The 23,182-nt window shown below is 46.7% G+C and overlaps 3 protein-coding genes across 5 annotated transcripts in view; all 3 read right to left on the bottom strand.

The window, feature by feature from the left end:
- Positions 1–207: 207 nt before the first annotated feature.
- On the bottom strand, positions 208–3,697 carry LOC128709462 (sarcoplasmic calcium-binding protein). 2 transcript variants are annotated; one of them, XM_053804459.1, is made up of 6 exons: positions 3,578–3,697; positions 2,140–2,319; positions 982–1,008; positions 741–908; positions 536–676; positions 208–438 (listed from the first exon to the last, which is right to left on the bottom strand). In XM_053804459.1, the coding sequence occupies exons 1-6, from the start codon at positions 3,695–3,697 to the stop codon at positions 208–210; spliced, it is 867 nt and encodes a 288-aa protein (XP_053660434.1). The 2 variants fall into 2 exon arrangements, with proteins under 2 accessions (XP_053660434.1, XP_053660435.1); XM_053804460.1 differs by lacking the exon at positions 982–1,008.
- Positions 3,698–4,917: 1,220 nt separating this feature from the next.
- The window catches only part of LOC128709464 (nuclear pore complex protein Nup88), a 49,439-nt gene continuing 31,174 nt past the window's right edge, over positions 4,918–23,182 (bottom strand). Inside the window, exons 3-8 of the mRNA XM_053804461.1 lie at positions 9,922–10,047; positions 9,191–9,557; positions 8,002–8,832; positions 7,573–7,913; positions 5,066–5,314; positions 4,918–4,984 (exon numbers count right to left, since the gene is read on the bottom strand). Of these exons, the coding sequence (XP_053660436.1) occupies positions 4,918–4,984; positions 5,066–5,314; positions 7,573–7,913; positions 8,002–8,832; positions 9,191–9,557; positions 9,922–10,047 (1,981 nt within the window). The remainder of the gene's footprint in view (positions 4,985–5,065; positions 5,315–7,572; positions 7,914–8,001; positions 8,833–9,190; positions 9,558–9,921; positions 10,048–23,182) is intronic.
- LOC128709465 (opsin-1-like) lies at positions 5,575–10,320 on the bottom strand. Of its 2 annotated transcripts, XM_053804463.1 has the most exons (2): positions 10,303–10,320; positions 5,575–6,662 (listed from the first exon to the last, which is right to left on the bottom strand). In XM_053804463.1, the coding sequence occupies exon 2, from the start codon at positions 6,648–6,650 to the stop codon at positions 5,592–5,594; it is 1,059 nt and encodes a 352-aa protein (XP_053660438.1). In that variant the 5' UTR covers positions 6,651–6,662; positions 10,303–10,320; the 3' UTR covers positions 5,575–5,591. The 2 variants fall into 2 exon arrangements, with proteins under 2 accessions (XP_053660438.1, XP_053660437.1); XM_053804462.1 differs by lacking the exon at positions 10,303–10,320 and having other exon boundaries at positions 5,575–6,707.

Below are 23,182 nucleotides of genomic sequence, written 5' to 3' on the forward strand. Positions count from 1 at the left end.
ATGATGTATGAAATGGAGTGGTGGAGTGGAAAAGTATACGAACGAGTCGACACGGACAGAGGAAAGAACAAACCATCAGCTTACAGGCTACCATATACTTACACCCTAAAACACTTGACACATCCTACGGTTAATTAGTAAGTTCGATTGCGCAATCGTGCGTGTATGTCGTGGCAATTGTGAAGATTCGCATTGGACGAACGATCTCTAGTGATCAACCAGCGGTCCCCAGAACATACGCGACACGTGCGCTTCCTTCTCGCTGACGAAGAAGTCTTTGCCGAGCTTGACGAACTCGTCCAGCGTAATCTGGCCGTCGCCATTTTTGTCGATCACTGCGAACGAAACAGCTGCATTCTCCTCCGTCAGACCCAGGCAGCGGAAGAACAGTTTAAACTCGTTCAGCGAGATCGACCCGGACCGATCCTTGTCGACGGCCTGTAAAGCAGGGAAAGGAAACGATACAAAACGATCAAAATCCTGCCGGCTTTGAGAGGTTGGCTTCGTCCATGATTCGGTTCCGTGTAAGGCTTACCCTGTACAGGTAGGGCAGAAAGCGGTGCACCTTCTTCTTGAGATCCTTATCATTGACGACATGATGCATCTCGGTGAGGTATTGCTCCACGGTGACTAGATTGTAGGGCGTAATTTCTCCCCACTGCGATTCCCAGGTAGTCTGCGAAACAAAGCGAAAACGGGTAAACGAATGCTCCCGCCGGGATGCAGCCCGCGGCACTTACTCTCATGATGTCACGGAATTCGTTCTTCGCCTTCACGTCCAAATGGCCGAGCGAGGCAAATTTTTCAGTCAGCAACATAAAATCGTCGTACGAGATGACCCCATCCTTGTTGACATCCAGCACACCGTGCAGGGTACGCATCTTACGCCGCCAGAACTCGGAATTGCCCTAAAAATAAAGCATAAACGTGTGATGAGTAAATCGAAGTTCAGGGTGCAAACGTGCAGCCATGTTAGTATACCATGTTCCTTTCTGGCGTGTGAAAGACCTGCACAAAATGGGAAGCATTGAAAGTGTTAGTAATTCATGTTCGCTGTTTAGCCTTGATCATGAGCAGTCATTATATCTAACGACTCATTGTCGCCAGATTTTCCATTCGCGAGATATGGGACAACCAAACGTGTCTACGTGTCTGTCGCACGATAAATTGCAACGCGCCTTTTGCTAGCCGGTCAACGAACGTCGGTAAAACGTTTTTATTTTCTGGTTTTGCCAGTGCGCGTGTTGTGCTGTTGCTTTAGCAAATGTGTTGGTGAGTAAAATGGAAAGGAGATACAGAATTAACAAAACTGCCATGCCACTTGCCATTGGTCTGTGTCTATCGCTGCTTTTGTTTTCATATTGGCAACATCTGTGCACACACAACGCACAAGTTCAGCGATCTACTGCTGCATTTGTGGATGGAATGATCGTAAAAAAAAAAACAAAAACGCGTGCTTATCCGCGGAACGATCACCGCCGTTGAGCGTGTGTTGGTGTGATGTGTGCCGCTGCCGCTTATTCCTACTTAAGCATGATAACACGGTCCCATAAACGCTACAAACCAGCTGAAAATCTGGCTGCCGTTGTCTCATGAGGAGCTCCAAAGACGATTATAGACCGGGGTGTGCTGTGATTCGAGTTATTCCGCCCACAGATTATCCCCCCCGCCATCAACTAAAGCGGACGACGAAAGTCGCCGGAAGACATGATCTTAAGCTGAATATGTAATGAGGGTTGGCGTTGGAGTGACGATCGCTTCCACTATTTCAAACCCGTTTAGTCCGCACTTTAATTTAAATTCTATTCTCTCTTCGCCGTCGTTACGAGACTGCCCACGTCTGTGACGTAGGGAACGAGAAGAATTAGGTAACAACAAACCCTCATTTTTGGGTCTTTGTTGTGCGCCTCAAAAGATGACCTTGCAGCCTCCACGTGCCTGCGTCTGTGTGCGTTTGTCCGAAACAGGTACCTTCGAATCTGCTACGTAACTGTTCTGTGTTCCGAAGAACGGCGATGTGAGGCTGATCGACCCCTAAGGGGCACGGGGATCAGCTCCCGTGAAGACCTTGAGATCAGCCGTGCCACGATCACGGTCCAATCGGTTGGTAGTGCATGCGTCTTTTTGTGCTATACTTACACGCTCCTTACGCTGACGCTGCCGCGGAGTGGTATCGCGCTCGTCATCCGAGTCCGAATCCGAATCGCTGTTGTACGCACGTTCTGGGGCGGCCGTCTTCTTCGAGTACTTGCGCACGGATGTCGAGACGAAGCTCTTGCCGGGTTGGCAATGTTGCAGGTAGGCCTTTTTTTCGGTCGTCTGCAAAAAGGTTAGTGAGCATTAGCGATGCGACATTGGCTGCTGGTACAGATGCGTCCGGAGAACTGGCGAAGACGGTTGAAAGGTGCAAGGGACTGGTGCAGAGCAGGTAATTGAAATTATGTTCCAAGTACAATGTGTGAACAGTCACAATGGTTTACCACGTGAAACAGTCATCATTGACCCAGCTACCAAATGCCTGGCTGAGAACGGTGACAACGTGAGCAAGAACATGCCTGCCCGCTGCATGATGCTCTTGTACAAATAAATCATTATCAGCCTGTCAACATGCGCTACGTGTCGTCTGGAGCGCAAGGCGCATAAGTAGGACACCGGGGTCACAATTAGAGCACTCTGAACCGCTCGGCTGGATAAGAAGCTGACCAACGGACGCTTATATCTTGCCGTGCTTATCACACCCGAATGGAGCTGGGCAAAGATTTCGATGCATGATTAAAAGGGAAACCTATCCCTACGGTCAAACACACCAACACGTTGGACTGGCCCTTCGCGTCATGTGACGTGATATGCCACCGTAGACCTTTCTACTTATTACCGAATAATAATCCCCCGAAAGAGAAACTGGAGAAAGAGAGACATGCGCTACCCGCAACATAATCATATGGCAAAGGGCGCAAAGGGGGCGCACCGTACGGGTTCGTCTGGGAGGGTTTTTTTTTTCGGTCGGGAGACCGGGTATAATAAATAAAGTGCTTGTTAGCAGTGGTGCAACATAACACACATGCACCAGCCCAAAATCGGTCATGACATAACAGAGCATAGCCAATCATACAAAGCGCGATTGAAGCTTGTGGCGTTTCGTTTCGCGTGGTGTCGGTATTGTTTTCCAACTATTTGTCCCTGGTGGTGTCCTCTGGTGTTCCGGCGTCAACATTCGGTACGGTGCAATGATGCGTTGCAAATGCGCCGAAGAGCAGAGTTGAGCTGAAGAGGTTCTTATTGCGCATGGCTCGTAGATGTCGTATCGTGTTGTGGAGGTTTTGCTTTGTTGTGGAACAATTTCCATCGAACAAGTAGGGCTAATGCTTACTGAAAATGGGTTACAATTATCACATGCGTTCTAAAAATGAGACTTTCATATTTTTTTCACATTGAGGATCCTAAAAGCGATGGGTTTTGTTGCTCTGCAGCGATTTCTTCACAGGGGGCTCGTCCAGACGCAAATGTCCGTTCAATGACCGAGATCCTATTTACGTAGTTACGTTGGTATCACATTTTTAAGATAAAAAAAGCTTACCTTTCCTGCAGTTTTAGGCGAAAAGTCGGTTATTGCCAGGGTGGAACAGAGGGCCCGAGCCTGTCGCTCGATCACAGCCAGCGCTGGTCGGCTTTGGCTTCGCAACAGTGCAAAAGACATTTTGATGAGGCGTTTCTTCTTCTCTTAACTCCGTCACAACGCGAAATGTGAAATCCACTAGCTTGACCTTTCACTGAACCACTTCTGTTTCTATCACCACAAGCGGCCGATTTGTTTGGAAACGAGCGGCTTTGGAATTGGAATTGTTTCAACTGTGCTGTATTTCGACTTTTGCAACACACACCGAAAGAGGGTTTTGCCGAATCCACGACGCACTTCCTCTACACGCCGATCGCTAGCAGTCAGCAACTGGAAATGACGACGAATTTGAATTTTTTCCGTATCTCGCACACACCGTACGTTCGAGTTGCAGCGCTCTCTATCACTCCAACGGTCCCAAAAAATAGCTGCGCGCTGTTGCTGCTGCTGAAGTTGGAAGCTAACCCCCTTGTCGTCTTGTCGGTGCGTGGCAGGCATCCCGCTCTGGTGCATGGATGTTTTGGTATTTTTGGTCCATCGGCGAACGGAGTTGTGGTGCTTGTTTTTTTTTTTTTGGCCACAACACTCACACCAATTCCCTCGAACCCGGCTTCTTGGCAGTGGTATGTGTGTGACCGCGATGTTGGGTTTGTGTGCTCGTACGCACGCACTTCTTTGCCGACCCGATGGTCTTGGTGTTCTGCAAGGGTGAATTATGTGTAAAACGAAAAACAACAGTTGCCACCACTACCGGGATGAATGTTATTAGTAAAGTAGAAAGGGTTCGAAAAATATCGGAACAAACTACATCCTCACTGGCCATATATTTTTTTTTTGCTAAGGTTTTTGTTTTTATGGTGCCTGTCTTGTGACAAAAAGTTAATTCAAATTATACGACAAATTCAAAAAAACTCCAGCTCCAACTCCAAAATCCTTGGGAAAATTCTTTGTCAACTGCCAGATGACATTGAATTCGCTTCTTACATCTAGATGTCGCGACGGTTCATGAAATTTGCACCGATTCTTCTCGCTCGATTTGTTTCGGACGTGTAAAAGCGGCTTATTATGAAATGTTTCATCGTCCCATAGATGGCGCTACAAAGCAGTGAAACGTTTCTTCTGTAGCGAGTTGTCATTGAAATTTGAATTTTCACGTCGTGCCCGATTTGCACGTAAGAGGTTTATTATTGTTTAATTTGTCTTGGAACTCTTACTTGACAAAAGGAAAGTAATCGGATAATTCAGAGTTAAAACAAGTGAAGCTGTAAAGGTAAATATAATAAAAATAATGTGCCAGTCCTTCAGGTGAGGTTCAGAATGCCGCTCATCTTCTTCACGTCCTTCACGTTTGAATCGATTTGTGTGTACCTGTAAGCGGAAGGAAACTAACATCAGATGGAAGTTCTAACGAACTAATACAATAACGCTAATACGTTGCACAATACGTACATTTCTCCAATGATCTGCTTTATGATGTCTTCCTGCTTGACCGGCAATGTGAACGTCTTCTCCTTTACCGTTTTCTTGTTCGATTCCAGCTCTATCTGCTGCGTGGTTATCTTTTGTTTGGCCTGATCAACGTTTTTCTGCAACAACTTAACCGACTGGTGAATCTTTTCGATCCTCTCGGTGAATTGCTTCTCGGAGAAGGATCCCTTTGGAAGTCGTAACGTTGACAGCCGCACCACTTCCTGAGCCCTGCAATTTCATGGGGGAAGGAAACAAAAACCGATGCATGAGTGTTAGAGGAATGTGGGATGTACAGAGAGTGATGGCATTTACAAAACATGTCCTTTCATTCACATCAGTACATAATAAACGCTGTTGGTATTCACTTTCCCGTCCGCCTGTAGAAACACAGGAGGGCGTAAAAAAGTTTATTGCTTCCTCAAATTAAAATACTAAACAGTTTGTCAAGCAGTCGAGTCAACGGTCGGGTCAACGGTTCTCATTCATGTCAGACTAGAACAGTTCCTTAGGCTTTTTCTTCCGAGGCTTGCGTCGCTCCCGATGCTACCGACTGTCCATCGTCAGCTGGTGCATCCTGGCACGATAGCGACGGGAACTTCTGGTACAGAGCAGCGCGGTACTTCGGATGGCTGATGCCGTACACAATCGGGTTGTAGACGGCGTTGGCCTTGGCGAACAGCGAGCCCCAGATGGTGGCCAGCGGGCTGATCGGAGCTGCCTTGAAGATTCCGGTGAAGTTGATGACCAGATACGGAGTCCAGGCCATGAACCACAGCGAGATGGTGACCAGGGCGACCTTGGCCAGCTTCATCTCGGTGCTGGTGTTCTGGGCTTCCTGCGTACGCAGTGAGGCGACGTTCATCTTCTTGGCCTGCTCGCGCATGTTCTTCTCGTGGGCGGACACAGCCTTCAGGATGAAGGTGTACGAGTAGATGATGGTCAGCAGCGGCAACCAGTACACGAAGATGGCGTAGATGATGATGTACGAGCGGCTCAGCCACGTCTGGGTTAGGTAGTCAGTTCCGCAAGCGGTCATGTTACCCTCCGGCACGTATCGGTTCCATCCGAAGAGCGGGGCCAGAGTCCAGAACAGGGCGAACACCCACACACCCATGATGCGCAGCAGGGCTCCGTTGTTGGTCATCGGTTTTCCCGACAGACCCTTCACGATGACGTTGTATCGGTCAAACGCAATCATAGTCATGGTCCAGATCGAGGCACAGCCGAACAGCGATCCAAGCATGGCGTAGAGCTCGCAGGCGAACGGTCCGAACGTCCAAGTCTCGTGCCAGCAGTTGATCACCATCGGCGGTCCCATGGTAAACATCATGAAGAAATCGGAGAAGGCCAAATTGACCACCAGCAAGTTGGAGGGGGTTCGGAGTGACTTGGTATTCGTGAAGATGTACATCACGCAACCGTTACCGGTCATCGAGATCATTCCGAGCATGAAGATGGCAAAGCCCAGGATAGAGTGCCACAGCGGGTTCATGGGCGGGAACTGGTTCCAGTGAGGATGCACCATGTGGAGCATCTCTGGAGGAACCTTGTCCACCACGGTCATGTTGCCGGATCCCTGCGTCCAGGCATCGAAATGCGGTTCCACAAAGGCTGCCATTGTTACGACTGCACAACAGAATGGGAAAGACAAAACGAAAATGATCAAGACAATCCATCCCGTCCATCGGAAGGTCCTTCGGAATCTCCCTCGGGACGTTGGCGCTGCATCTTACCACGATCGGAAGAAATCCCTCGCACTTGGTATTATTAATGCCGGTTAAGGTAATTGTTGCGAAACACACACACTTTTCACTTTTCACTTATGTTCCAATAAGCTGAAGAAAATCGATGTTACTCGAACTACTTCAGACTTATGGTTTAGGCTAACGTTGCAACGGCTGCAAAGAACCAAGAACGACTCAATTTGAACTGACCGCAGGGTGCACCTTTTATAGGGCGCCTTATGCGCGCAAAACGATGTTCATAATTGAGTTAAACATTCCTCCAAACTATTCCCTTTACTTGTGCGCTAAGGGGTTACTCAAGACAAGCGTTCCAACTGCAGAAAATCGCCCAACCAATAGAAGTGCAGCTGATCTTTTCAACTGTATGGCTTCGTACTGTCTTCGAGTGCATTTGTTTGATGCATGTGCATTCTTAATATGCATTTTGCATTGCATGCCCCAAGTTACCACATTGACAACCTTCGAATATGTTTAAAATCATAATAATAAATTATAATAAATACATTTCTACAGATTTACGGAGGAAAAACGGTTATCAATCAGATGTATGACAGAGAGCCATCACAATTATGGCGATAATTGAGTTATAATAGCTCGCGCAAGGATTATAGGCGCGGACTATTCGTTTGTAAAGAAATGGTTGCACGTCTTGTTGCCAGCGCCTCGTGTCGGATTCCATCGTAAACCCACACGTGTCCATACGTTGCAAATGCCTTAAAACGATTATGAAGTTCCACTTACCGCTTGTACAGGGAGTTTTGCTTGTCGCATAGATCTTCATAGAATTCTGCCAACCGTTCAGCCGTGGCGCGAATCTTTTGCTTTTCCGCCTGCAATTCCTCAATATCGCACAGTTGCTGCTGCTTCAGCAGCTTTAGGACGTGTTCGCGTTTTTCTATCTCTTGGCGAGCCTTGTCGTGCCGCACGAAATAGTTCTCCCGCAGCATTCGCGTAGCCTGTGTCAGCAGCTCGAACGCTTCCTGTGGTGTTGGTTCAGTGGTTTGGTCCAGCTTCAGGATGGGTTGTGTGAGGCCCGACTTGAGAATCGATTGTATGCGTTTTTGGAATGAGTCTTTCAACATCTGGAAAAAAAAGAGAAACGTCCTTAAAACAGTAACATACCGTACACGGGGTGTGGTAAAGCGTGTTTCTTTTAGTAGACATGCTTACATTTTTTATGGGTGATTCGGCATTGTTGGGCTTTTTGTTCGATCCCGCAAGTGGCCACTTTCGAATCAAACTGTGATCGGTAATCAGATCCAGCGAAACGACCTGACCGGAGGCAAGGAACAATACCAACCCGGAAGGTGACTGGAGCAGTGTAAAACCGAGCACAGCGTTCGTGTTGGCATTCTGCAGCGCCTTCGTGCAAACGACGTATTCGGCCCGGCTATGTGAATTGAACAGGGGATACTTCTCCACCAGATCCTCGTCTTCGGTCTCCTGCTGGACGAATGCATGCAGCGGACGAGTGAAATCCAGCGTGACAGCGTGCAAACCCGCGTTGTGGTAGGCAAAGTAGCGGGCCTCGTTCAGCGGGTCGCGCTTGAGATGCAACGGACACGAGTAGGATTTGGCCTCCTTCGTTTCCTCCACGCTCGGTAGGCCAAGCTCGAGTTCGACCGTTTCCAATACGTGCAGGTACCACTCGCACGGGTGCATGGTAAGATTGCTGTCGGCTAGCTCGGACGTGTGGAACCGTTCGAGCGGGCAGGACTCCTCGAGGAAGAGTGCATGATGTGTTTTGCCCGTGCTTTCGGCAATGATGACCGTCGGTGGCAGCGTCGGGATGACGATGAGCGAACAGGAATCGAGTCCATAGTTATCGTCGACCTGCGGCTGAATCGAAATCGGACCCTGCAGTTTTGGCCGATTGGTGTCGATGCCGGCACAAAGTACATACACATTACCGTCGCCTCGCAGAATCACTATCGGCCATTCAACTTTCGTACCGGCTGCACCGGCGGAGGCCTTTTTATTCTTCTGCGCGATCAAAGAATCCTGCGTTGGGGATGAGTGGACACAACAGCAAGAAAAAAAAAATAAACGGATGAATATTCAGAGAACCGACAGGAAGAAATACACATGCGATATTGGCACAAGAGGTTGTGCAAACACCAAGATGGGACATAAATGGTATGGGAACGCATCCACACACAGACACCCATTGACTGAGTGACGGTGAGCGGGACAATGCATCCGTAAATGAGTGCGCCCGAAACGAGAATGATTTCAGCTGTGGTGCATCATGTCACGTGCTCGAACGGGACGAACTCGGACGGCAGCATAGCCGGACGGGGAGCGAATGGACAAACAAACAGTGCAAGAGTATCGCCCAGGTAGCGTTGGTGGTACCTACATTCATGAGGGTGCCTTCCTTCGGAGTAATGGCCGGTTTCGCTGTGGTGACCGTTGACGACGTCGTTGACAGGGTCGTCGTCGGTGAGAACGTGGTATCGGCGATAGGGCCACTTCCACCGGTGGCGGAAGAAACCACACGTGGCGGTGCGATGTCAAAATCAACAGCCGTATCGCCCAGACTGTTAAGATAGGCGAGCTTCGAAGTGATACCGGCCGTGGATACGTTGGGCCCGGGCGATCCGGCGATACCGGCGGCGGAGGCGCGTTTGCTCCCAGCCTTACCGCTACCGGTACCGTTGACGGGTTGCGGTGTTGGTGTCGGTCCAATGCGCCATACATGACGCAGCGAGTCCACATCGTACACTCTGCAAAACATACAGGGATAGGCAGTTAGTTTTTTTTATCTTGCTGTTGTTTTCGGTTTAAGCAGTCCGCAAAACCTAATGCTAGCGAAATCGGAATCGGGCCGGGGTCCTAGACGCAGTCGGTGTCTCCATGTTGGCGTAATCATGCCGGATCAACGATGATCCGGTGGTACCGGAGAAATGCACCGACATTCGGACAAGGGTGTCCGCTGCCGTTGGGCGTTTCTACCAAGTGTGATGACATAAATGGTATTCGGTATTCGGTTTTTGAGGTTTTGCAGAACGCATTTACGGTAGGCCGTACCTTCGGTAGGCATCTAAGTGTTTGCGGGACTGTTCTTTCTGGGAAACGGCTGTTGCTTACCTTATCGAATTGTCCGACAGCAGTGCGAGCAAGTGTGAATCTGTCGGCGATGCCGGATGCCAGCGAATCTGTAGCAGCTCGACCATTGCATTTTCGTTAAACAGATATTCATCCAGATTGTAAGCACTGTGAAGGAGAGCGTGAGAGAAAAAAAAACAGATGAAAAACATATTCTGCAATAATTTGACTCGCGCACATGTATACATGGACGATGGATTTAAGCGTAAAACCCGTTTTCCCGATAAATTCTACTGTAATCCTTGACGTATCCTTTGCAACATGCTAATTAAAACTTTCGCCATAAGTACTGCTCATTTCGATTAATCGCCGGGAGCGAAAAGATTGGTTGAAAAATGGCTTTATTTAAACACACACGCACACACCCCCCCCCCCCCCCCCCCAATTGGGTGGCTGGCTGCCGGTGGGAGTCATTGAATCATAATACATCCACAGAAAGGTAAAAGCGAGCTCTCACTTATTGTAAACTTTCGGCCCCGTGACACACGAACCAAACCGCGTGTAAACACATAAATACACCCGACTTATATTAATCCTCACAAACCGCGGCACCGGGCTAGCGTTCTTGGTAGCCTTCGTACGATGCGTTTTTGGCCAACCCGACCAGGCAGAGAGTGTGAGAGAGAGAGACAGTGAGCAGTATGGTTGGGTAAATCTCAGCCCAACACACCCAGCATCCCATGGGTCTACACCGCACAAAATGGGTGGTAAGTGGTGCAACGGCGTACTTCCATTTGATATCAAAGAGAAAATTATGAACCCAAGTACCGACGACGTCGACACACAAACCACCAATGTCGCCTCTGCCGTTGCCGTGCGAATAAACGCGCCCAGGGCTTCGGGGTCGGGCCAGTTTGGAAAAAGATGGCATAATACTTGCGCTTAACTCTCGCGCGTGTGAAATTCGTAGCGCGAGTGCACGGGGAGCAAAACATAGCGGCAGGAGGAAGGACCCTCGACCGCCCCCCCGGCGGTTGGCAAACGCAAATAAATCGAAAAGTTTTCTCCCGCATATACACACCGGCACCGGCCTCCCGGACATGTATTTTGCATTTTCTTCAAATTAATTTATAAATTTAAATGTAAATAAAAATCTATAAACATTGTGCGGCACTGTTTAATCCTTTTTCCGGGCGACCGAAAGCTTCCGCGGCATTTCGCGGCGTGTGGACCATTTCGAGTGCCATCGAGGTGAGGTGGGTGCCACCGTGTTAGTTAAAGCTCGCTACTCGCTGGTTTGACGCCACGTGGTACTGCTGGGCCGCCAACCGATGGGATGGGCGCTAAGTGGTTGGAAACTGCAGCGCCAGCGTCAGGTCGGTGGGAAAGCTTTGCCCGCTAGGTGGGTGTTGCGAAAAGGGATTGTTTCGAACATTATCCGGCACTAGGCCCGGGCGCTAGGTTCGGTGTAGTGCATGGTGCGGTGCGCCATCAAACACGAAGTAAACATCATTTGTACATTTGCGCCCGTTTGTTTGACACTTGTGCGTTTTGGAGGCCTGCTGGAACGAGCTGGACGAGTTGTTTTTTTCTGCAATGTTGTCCCTCTCCACTAGTACATAGTCATTTTAAACAGGAAAAACCTTCTAATTGATAAAATTGCCACAAAAAAAAAAAGCGATCAATATACATAAATTCGCATCTGAGAGTTCTATAAGTAGAGCTAACTAGTGTCAGAAATAAAGAGGTCAAAATGATCTAAAATTCTCACTATAACGGTCACTTTGCGATTAGCTCATTTTAAACCCTCATTTGCATCTCGCCTAAATAGGATAAATTGCTTTTAGGGAGCAAAAAAAAAAAACCCCCAACATAAAACTCGTCCATTCAGGACTTTTTATTCGCTCTGTAAATCTTTACATTGCAGAATCAAATTGAGAAAAAAAATCGCTTTCGTTACTCTGCACCGTCAGCATTGTAATTCACATATGAATAGTGGAAGCCAGGATGCCAGCCTCCATACCGACACAGTAACAGAAAAAAACGCGATTCAAACTCGTTCATAGCACCGGGAAAACCGGGTGGGGTGTGCCGAAGGTATATTATAATTTAGTAAAATTAAAAAGTACTACCATTTCCCACAAGGCTGGCGAGAAAAACGATAACGGCCAGAACCTGATGACCCCCCGGCGCGTCCCGTTGTCGTTCCGTTTTTGTCGAGTTGATCTACAACCTTACATGCGCGGACCGCCGGCTAATCAGGGTATGGCGTCGTCAGTACCACCATCCCAGTGCACCAACCCGTTTTTGGACACGTTAATATTCATTTGTATCCCTAATTCCCCAAACTTGAGAAGTACAAGTATCATTGCCCAGTTTGCCCGCTGGTTCTTCATCTGGTCGGAATCGGACGAAAAGTCATCCAGTGAAATGGTAGGAAGTGAACACATGAAGAAGAGAGAGTGAGAGAGATGGAGAGAAGGTGGAACACAGGAACGGATTGCAGATTCGAGTGCTCCCCGGAATTGGGATGACAATAAAGCAATCTGGTTGCAGCATAACCCCTTCTTTTCCATTGTCCAGTCTTCACTTTCTACATATAAATTGTCCGTGTTTTATGCTGATTCCTTCCAATCCTTTAGCGAGAGACAAAAAAAAAGATCGGGACAGTATTGCAGCAAGTAGCAAAAACCGTATTAGTGTAACATGTTTAAATTAATACAAAGCCTCTTACAGACCCTTGGCGTCTTCTTTTTTCGTTTGCACTTCGCCATACACGACCGCATCATTTTCCATACATGACCAATTTTTTTTCAGGCCAACTTTGGAATCGTTTGCACACATCTTCAATTGTCTGACCACTTGACCCATGCCATTCAGACAGTCGAACTAGTGAAAAATCTGACTCCTTTTGGATCAAATATATATTTTTTTCAGATGTTCTCCAATTGTGCCTCTGATTAGGAAGAGTCCATTAAGTATCGAAACATATCCCGAATCTACTGGTTGCTTGATGGTGCTTTTATTTAAATATTTAATTTTAATACCTTAACGTGATTTCTCGGTCCTGAATCGGGTTTTTCGCTGTGTCGCGTATAGACGAACAATAAGAGTTGTCGTTATTTTCCCTTATAAGACCATTTTTAAGGCTACGCTCCACCAGTTCAACCGGGACGGGGAAGCAAACATATAACTAATAGAACACATTGGTACTGCCGCTATTTATGTTTTCCATCTTTCCATCCTATTTCTGCTGTACGGGGAATTAGACTTTTTGTCCACATTTGAGCGAGCGAAAATGTGTCTACATTACTCATATTATTGTCCCGCGCACGGGTGTATTTTCCGCACAGTTGGGACATAAGGTGACTGGCCGATCTTTTTAACACAATCATGTGCCGTTGGTTCGACTGCGAAACAGTAAAACGTCGAGTACGGTCGCGGCCTGCCAATGGTGGAGGAGTCATCGGAAGTCGACCCTTTCGAGCCTTAAGAACTCGGGGACATACTCGGCGGGGGCTGTAGCTCAAATGCGATAATTCCCATTCCTTCTTGCCCGCCGCCACACGCGGTTTGGTCGGTGATGTTTCCATCCCCAACAAAGAAGTAATTTTTCAGTTCTGATTTTTTTTTTATCCCTGTGAACAGTGCGTTCTTCTTTTACTTAGGTTTGGGGGATGTTTTTTTTGTTTTGGTTTTCGTACTGGATATAAAATAAGAAAACCACGATACAGGACATATTTGAAAAGCGGATCACAGCGGTGAAATGAGAGACACACAGATAAATATTTTAATCTCATGATGGGAACTGAAGCCCCCGAAAATAAATAAAAACCTGCGCCCGGACATACTGCGGGACAGCGTGGTAACACGCGCGGCCAAACGGTGGCTTGGAAGATAAATAATGGAAAAAAAGAGTTTCCCAACTACCCACACTCGTCCTCAATGTGGGTCTTGTTCGGGGTTGGGTCAGTTGGTTAACGGGCGGGGAAGAAAATGCGCTTCTTTCCCCCGGCAAAAGGACGGGACGGCAAAAGGGTCATCCAAACCCGGGCGGGCTTTGGCACCGGAATGACTGAAACAACGTTGACGGTCATGCGATTAAGAGCATTTGTACGAAATCGTATCCGCTTAAAATATACACACATTAAAATATGGGAATTATTGTTTGAGAGGTTGCAACGACTAAAAAGTTGACTCTACTCAAAAGCCAAACCTTAACCGGAGGGAGGGCGGGGGAAGCGGTCAGATTGAACACGGCCGAAACATACGGCACCGTAATACGGCGAAGGAAATTATGCTACGGGGTTTGCTCCTTCCGTGCGTGTATGACAAACCGACAGAAACATTGCGAAACGAAACAAAAAAACGACAGGACATAATGAAAGAATATAAACCTCGAAAGGGGACAGCGAAGAATGGTATAATTTTTCTTGTTAACTCGATGTACTTTTTTTTACGCTTCCACTTTTGTTGCCGATGTTTTCCAACAGGCTGGAAAGGGTTTTATCCGGCTTGTTCCGGTTGCCTTTTTCTTCCATCGCTTGATCTGGTTACGCCGCGTACTTAGGATTTCGTTTGCACAAATAACTATCTTGGATTGCCTTGGATGGTTGGTTAATGCCGATGCCGTGTGCGCGCCCGTGTATGCCAACACCTACATCAATGGGGCCGAGGACGGACTTTTCTTTATCATCCGAATAAAAACAGCTGTATATTGCCCGGTTTAGGTAAGATGTGAACTATAAAAGTATTATTGGCGTTAGGTAACGGTGGCTGCTACCGCAACCGAGCCCAGCCGGGCACAGGTTTTCGCTTCATGTCCTTTTTCCTTGCGAATGGGTTCGCTTCCAAAAAAAAAAGGGATAGAGATTTTGAACTTTACTTTAGCGGGAGTTGAGAGACAAGAAATAAACACAGACCCCAACAAGGACGGCGCTCGTTCCTCTTCTCTGTGGTTGGATTTAATTTATGTGGATACGCTTCTTTTCTTCGTAATAAGGAAAGCTGGCTGCTGCACCACTACCTCCCGCGTTACCTTTGGGCATCGAAAGGAAAATATTCCACAATAATAGTAATCCTCTACACGCGCTAGTTAGCATCTGGTGGTTGTGGTTTTGGTGTCGTTAAAAATATGTACCAAACGTAACTATCTTCTCGACAATACTATTTTATATGCTACACGTAACAGTAATATGCCGTATCGGAAAACTCACGCCCCACAAAAAGGTGGTAGCAACGTTGCTTGTACGAACGATAAATCAACCCAAAAGAGTCAAGAGCATCGTCGTCTTTCGCGATTTTCCACCATTACAATCATTAGCGAAAATGCGAATCATTAAGAAACGGTCTGACCGATGTTCGGTGCTGATGCCAGGTAGCGACCATAACAATAATCGTAAAAAATTAATCAAACTCCTTTTCCGAACACCAATACCCGACGAAGAGGGAGGGGGGAGGGGGGGCACAAAACCACTGCCACCAGCTTCACCGTGCTGCTTTTTGCCGGTGTTAGGCGCCGTTGGGTAACGTTATTACAGTGCAATAATCGTGACCATTTTTCAGCAAAAACACTGTCGAACGATTATTATCTTGTTCGTCATTCATTCCGTTCCGCTCCGTTGTAACGAAGCATCCAAGGATGGGAAAGGAGTGTCTAAGTATACGGGGGGAACTCGGGTAAATATCCGAGCGATTTTAATTTCGACGTAACACTTTCGGCATCAGCAACACAGCCCTCAGCGCACGAAACAAGCGTGTCAGGTTCGTCGATAGTGTTCGGGCCATTAAAAAGTCACCTTCCGCGAGCAACCCCCCGCCGCCACCCCCGGGGTTGTTGTTGTGGTCGATAATGGCTAACAACGACTGTTAGCGAATGATGGTGCGTCTGACTGCTGCTGCGCTGGCGAAGATAAGCCAACCAGCCAAAGTAATGAAACCAAATCGGTGACAATAAAAATTTAAAATTATCCCACCAGCACCACAACCGAAGAGCAAACACCGGGGGCTGCGCGTTCGGCAGGGCGGTTGTATTGTTGCTCGAAAGGACGTAATGTCCTTTCCGCCTTTCCCTGCAGTACTACCACACCGCGGCCCCTTTCTCTTCCGATCTTCCGGCCGTGAAGCCTTCCGATGGCTGATAATCCGCGTTTGCCGACGATGATTATTACCGGTGCGCTGGAATCCACTGTTGCAGTTTGGCACAATCGTGTTTAAATATCCTTTCGTTCGCCCGTTTTCTTCGGTGGAGCACGAACATTCGGCGAGTTCCAGTTAATTGGTCGTGCATTTTTGATTACAGCGCTACCATTCAATGAGAGGGGGATTAGAAATGGACTGGATTCTTTCAAAGCGACTCCATCCCACCGACTCAACTCATCAAAAGTCATCGATGTAAGCCGGCCGCATTTGAATGACACACTTAAGGTAAGATGCTGAATTACTCCAACCCTTTTCACTATTCACACACACACTCGAGAAAGAGTGGGAAGAGTGCGCATACTTGGGAAAAATGGGAAAATTATTCCAAACTGCACAATCAGCACAAACCAAGATTTCTAAGGACCTTGAAAGGAAGGCTGAAACATTTTTCTCGTACCGCCCACTGACTGCTAGGCCAAGGGAAAGAAGTCTTCCAAAGCCACAAGCTACCAACCAAGTCTTGCGATATTGATTGTCCAATACGATTCCTTGGAACAACAAGAGGTGCGCCACCTATCAGCAAATCCTCTGGAGAGACCTCAACTTTACCCGAGAGCCCCCTGAGGCGGTGCGCGAGCGAGAAGGTGTTAATTTCTAAAGTTTATAAAAAGTATTAAAATTCATTTCGTATCAAGATTTGCATGCGTCAGATGTAAAACTTTCAAGATTCGCTGTCGAATGCTTGGAGCGCTGAAGCTGAATGGGCCCATCTTTCCGTCACAGGGGGGATCAGCTACAACTCCACCATGGGTGCGCGTGCTTATGTGCCTTGACACACCTTTTGCAGGGTACGCAAACGCAATTGAAGCGTGATTGTGAGTAAAAATAAGCCCTTAAGCGAACGAGACCACTTCGATGGGCTTGGGGTGGGGTGTGTGGGATGGGTGAGGTGCGCCCACTAATGCCCTAATGAGTGTGAAGTGCCATTGGCAACTCGTTCGGTCGGTTGGGAGGAAAGGCGCTCGTTCTTGCGCCGAACACGAACGGTGTCAGCGCGAATCCGAGATTTTTATTAAAATATGTAAATTTTAATTTTTACTGTTATGATTGGATTATTTCCGGCCAAAACTAATTACTTTTGCAGATCAAATAATCTAATGTCTTCAATTAAAAGCAAAACGGACGGATGAAGCTTTCGATGGTGCAACACGGAAGAGGGGCAAACGACACCTGAACTTTTCATATAACATTGACGTACGGAAGCAGACCATCGAAAAGTAACACAAAATATTATAACTATGCAGATGATTTATATTTTAAAGATAGTCCCAATATATGTAAATAAGAAATGCTATACTACCTCCCCCATTGCAACACCGCACCATAAGCATGTGGCAATTCCTTTGTGCGGGCAGGATGTTACTGCGAGCGAGATAAAAATTATAACTACTCCCAGTTTGATCGTTTCCCGTTGCTGTTTGCTGCAGCCCACCTCGTCGACAGGAAGAAGAGTTTTATCAAATATTACCTCATTCTTCTTTCCCAACCGTTACGAAAGCGTACGACGCGACCACCAGTCAATGGATGTGAAATCCACCGGCAGAAGAAGGGGTTGGTCTTTTTTATCGCGTCAAGATCCTTTAGGTTTTTATTTCCAAGTGGGCGAGGAGGTTTGGAACTTTGGAAAAACCACCAGAAAAAGAGCACATTCCTTCGGCCCGAAACCAGACCACCATCAATCGTATGAGCCATGGTAACCTGTTCTAAGGGAGAAACCAGACCGTGGCGGGACTGCTTTTGCTTTTCCTATCCGCATGAATATTAGCATAATTTGCCGCTTCCCCATTTGATCGAGCCTACCGCTGGTGGTTAGCGCGAACGGGAACGTACGTACGTACCAAACAGAGACGGTGGCGTTATCCTGTTTGGTTTGGGGTGTGGGGAAGGGGTACTTTTTTATCCCAACCAATTTCTGATAGTGAGGGCAGTATAATTGATGCGGCGGTTTCCAGACCACCAGCATCCAGCCAGCGAATTGCTGTGGAGATAAACGGAAGGTAGGTCGTTTATCGAAGTTCCTTCGATTGAGCCGGAAAATTCACTGATCCTTGGGATTGGCTCGACAGTGCTGCTGTTTTACCGAGCGTCTGGCGCGTGACCTCGACCGGTCGATTTGCCAGAAAGTTTCTTTCTTTAGCTGCTCAACTCTTTCCTTGGACTGGATGGCAGGAATACGCTGCCAAACCCAATTCGATGCGTTGGAAAGTTTGTTTTCTCCAGTACTTGCAACAAATTTAAGAGCCTTGAGGGAGTGGAATAATCCTTTCGCTGCTAATTATAATATTCTTCCTACCTAATCAACGATTGTTTGGGTGCTTCTTCTGGAGGGACTGTGATATTGTGAACTGATTATTTTTATTGGTTGTGTAAAATTATTGCATCGCAGATAAAACATTTGAATGTGTCCTCCACAAGGCACAGTGTCACTAATGTCGTACAAAAATTCCACCCAGTCTTGGTGGAGTTTGGCGAAATATCTTAGTTCTCAGTAAAGTGAACCGTCACATCCCGCCTGAAACGAAACAATCCTTTGATGCCTGAGTAACCTCTATGATGTGATCGTATGCTTTCATCAGTGGAAGAAGATGCTTTGATAAAAATGACGAGTTAAGTGACGCGAACTGACTGGTTTTTGTCAGTTTTAGTATGTTGGGTAGCAGAAGATTAAATGACTTGTAGGTGGGGATCATCGTGTGGGGGGAAAGACAATGAAATCACCGCGAAGAATCCGTTGTACTTGAGCAGCAACCAAACACTCCACCCAAACAGCAGGAAAAATGTGGGCAAAAAGAGGAGTGATTAAAAGAATAGCTGAAGTAGACAGAGAGAGCCGGGGAAGGAAATTCTGTGTCGATGGTGGTGCGCGTATGTTTGCCTTGCAATGTTAGCTTGTAACAGGAGCACCAAACATTCTCAGTGTATGTTGTTGCTTTACAGGAACGAGAGCTGAAAAACAAACGTTTGAGGAGGACACTGCTGCTGTGAGCGGTCCCGACGTGGATGTAATGGGAAGATATGCAACGAACGCAACATTAAGACAATCTCAATTGTTTGAAAAATTCGTCTTCTGTTATGTTTGGCATTTCATCAGCGCAAGCGAACGGAATGGCCAACTGAGGAGAGCACTGAGCACAGCCCCCGTTGGCTTTGGGTTGCAAATTTGGGGTTGTATGCAGCGAGCCGCCCTTCATGGGGTTGGAAAAAGTTAACATGATACCGCGGTACACACAAGACAATGTTTGACTTTTGATAATGGAGAAAATTAGATTTTGATCCGATACAGTAGCGTAACACAAACATTAAACGCATGCGGTGGTAAACGTATGATGAAAAAGAAATGCCAGAGATCCAGATCCAATGCTAGAGGAGATTGATTTGTGAAAAACATTTGGACAAGTAAAGAAAAATGATTTAAAGTTCGGGTTATTCAGCAATTACAAATAAACCAATGAACATTTTATTATTTTTCAACATTGTTTGGTGCAAATAACTTAAACTGCAATTATGCAATGATTGCTGTAACTTGTAATCCAATGTCAAGTACACACTCTGCTCCCATACTTTGAAGATTCATACATTATTCAGTGTTTGTTCTGTGCATGTTACGATGACTCCTTCATACACAATTCGTTTGATAATGATCGAATAGCAAATTACCAACATACAAACACAGCCTCTGAATGCTAACGACGAACATGCTTACATTTTTAATTGATGCACAATTGGATCCAGAATCAATCGCGCTGAAGCTTCCGGACGACTCCAAGGATACCTTCAAGATATGTCCTCCTACCCTACACTGCTGTGTGGCGTTTAAGGTTATGCTGGCAGACTATGAATATTAATGGCGCTATGGAGCATCTGGAGTTGTCACCCATTACCAGGGACGCTCTGTGCAAAACTTGTGGCCTCAGTCAAACGTACATGCAGCAGGGCAGTACCAGCCGGGCCAGGCGGTAGGCACATCAACAATTCACTGCCTTCTCTCCAACCGGGCCGGGTGGCTTGGTAATTCGAAATCGAATAATCACTGTTATCACCAGATCTATCAGCAGTTCATTACCATTACTTTGTTTCTCGGATGTCATGGAAGCAAAGTCGCTTCGTTATGCAGTAGACCACAATAATTATTTCACCAGATTCGGTTTTTGTTTTCGCATTTCCATCTCACGGTGTTTCGATTTTCTTTCCCATTTTCTCATCCTTGAGGGAAATGAGAAAGTTAGACCGCGGTGCTGTCGTGATGATTGATTTTTAAATTAATTTTTAATTTATGCAGGAAACCACCATCGTACCCGAGGCTGCGGAACATAGTGAAAGAACCTCACAAAATTCAACCTTACCTTGCTGTGTTTTGTTTTGCAAAATAAAAAAAAAAACATCCTACACGACCTATCAATTTCTGTTTATTACGCGATTATAAAGAGAACAAAGGACAACACGGAAAACCTCGGTTGGCGAATGGTTGGTGGTGAAAGGAAATCACTTCATTTCCACCCATTTTCCATCTCACAGCACACGGGCGGCGGGAAATTTGTATTCAATTTTAATTGAGTTGTGATTTAATGTATTCACAATTTCACCTCCCTCGCACATAAACAATCGCCTGTGGGACGTGGAGGTTTTTCCAATGGAAAAACTTTCCATGACCGAATCGTGGATCAACGGATGGGCACGAGTACACTTTCCACTTGGTCACTTCTTACTTCCGTTTGTCAATGGTGGATTTTTTTTTTGTTGCATCGAATTTCAATTTGAGGTCGCTTTAATAACATTTTACCGTTGTCGGCATAGTCACAACATACTTTCAGTTTATTGCGTAAAATTGAATTAACGGACACTTTTTGGTAGAAGATCCTGGGCACCATGTTGTAACGTAGATAAGACGAATGTTATCAGCTAAAAATCGTTGGCTCTATCAAGATTCGTTCTCAGATGACCTGACCAATGTTCGGCCACCAATGGGTAGATGGAAGCAGGAAGGATGATTTTGTTTTAATTTTTCGCTCCAATGAAGCTTTCCTTTTTGCAGACACCACCCACAATTGCGAACGTTGGGAACAGGTGTTAGTGGGAGGGCATTGGCAATTGAAAATATTCCTCCAAATTAAAAGCATTTCTGTTTCAACTGTGCTTTCCCCATCCAAACCCCCCTCTTTACGATGTATGTGTGTGATGTGGTGAGAGAGGATGGCTTGTTGTGCTGGTTTTGATTTATTAATCACTGAGCGTCGTGCTGTTTGTTACTGTTGCCGTGCTAATGCTGTAACTGATGGTGGTGTCGTTGTGGGGTACCAGGATACAAATTATGAACAGAAAAATTCAAAATTTCTTTCCGCCTCATACCGCTTCTAGCAGCAAACCGTAACCAGGGTGCTGGGGTGAAGGAAAACCCTCTCCATACAACCGAATGGAACCCGCTGCCTATATTGGCCAAAGGTACGTACGAAGCAGCAAGGGTAACAGCGGTGATGATTTCTTCTAATGACAAATATGTGTTGAGAATTAATCTAATTATTCGAAGGTGTTACAAATTTTCCGAAAATATTCCCCATTATCGTTGCGTTAATGGCGTTTGTTAGCGCGCGCTCACCGCCGTGAGATGTGGCGGTTGGTAGCTGCTCAATGATGCCCTCGGGGGCTCCACCATTCGGTGGTGAAGGAAATTGAAACACGCGAAAAAAGGGGTTGAGAGCAAGCAGGGGCCTCTTCCCCGGTGCCAGAACAGGGCCCGTTTTCTGGTGTCTAATATTTATTTGTTGACGAGTTTTAAGGAGTCGTTCGCCTTTTCGTTGGGTGAACACCAAGCAAAAAAAAAACGCTGGAACCGTCCATTACCCATAAAGGAAGAAATCGGCCTCCTTGTTCTGGAATTAACACACCCAGGGTAAGGAAGCGATGAGTGCGATCGGTACGAATCAGGGGAAGGAAGTTAATGCGATCTTAACACCTCCCAAGCGAGAATGGGGCTTGCGAGAAAAACGTCACCAAACGTCGTTGGATGCGTAAGCATTTCCTCATCGTACGGTCGTACCGTTCCTATTGGGAGATTAGTTGAAGATTGCGCTCCGGTTGCGGTACGTGAGACAATTTCGAGGGCCTTGCTTTTAGCACTAATGGCCTGCGAAAGGGTGTAAAGTAACGCGGGCGCAGCAGTAGTGGAGGTGCGGCCATCATTGCCATTGAAGGATATTTACGTGTTGCTGGCTTGCGAACAATAATGATTATAAGTGCGTGTGCAAATGAGGGGTATTATTATTTCGATAAATTGACATTTTGCACCCGGGCTCGGGTAGGTGCGCCGGAGAAGAAGAATTAATGCACGAAGAAGCTCCTCAGTAAACATCAGGGTGTAAGCTTTGCCAGCAAAATGGACATTTTAAAGGCATCGCTTTGAATGTAATAAAAAGTACTATGGCAACTAAAGGAAACGCCACGGTCGGTACCGATTGCCCGAAGTTAAGGTGTTACAAATCGCCGTAAGACGAACCCGAGTCCGAGCACTAGAAGCCGAAAGTTTGAGCACAAAAGCTCTTGCTAGACGAAATTAGCTGCTAAGGACAATTAACTAAACTTGCACCGGAACAGCTTTTGCGTTAAATACCGCATGTTTTGTAACAGGCACTCGGACTATAAAGAATGAAAACTTGTTATCAAACTTTTATCCGGTTACTTTTTGTGTTTGTGTCGGTTTTTTCTCCATCCTTCCTTGCGTTCTGTAGAAATACATCTTCGAGTCCCTTGCACGAGAGGATGCAATCTTTTACGCTACAGTACCCTCTTCAGCCGAGTCCGATGGAAAGTCGGCACCTTGTTAGGTTTTTCATTTTGGGGATGATTTGCTGTGAAGGCAAGTGAAGGCGGACAGGAGGTGCAGGTGTGGCGGTCATTTCTTCAGCAATGAAACTCAAAAGACTTCCTCCCCACCGAGAGCAGAATGCATCCCAAAAATCGACTACAGCGACGGTCGAACAGAAACCCGGATTGTAGTTGGCTCGAGCCGAAGATAACCGAGCAGAAGATTTCCAAATTTTGACATTTTTTATAAACCTTCCCGCTTGGTTCCTCCCTGCAGAAAATCCTTCCCTTGTGCCCGTTTTAA

This window comes from Anopheles marshallii, chromosome 2 (genome assembly GCF_943734725.1).
Source record: "Anopheles marshallii chromosome 2, idAnoMarsDA_429_01, whole genome shotgun sequence".
In the NCBI taxonomy this organism is placed as follows: Eukaryota; Metazoa; Arthropoda; class Insecta; order Diptera; family Culicidae; genus Anopheles; species Anopheles marshallii.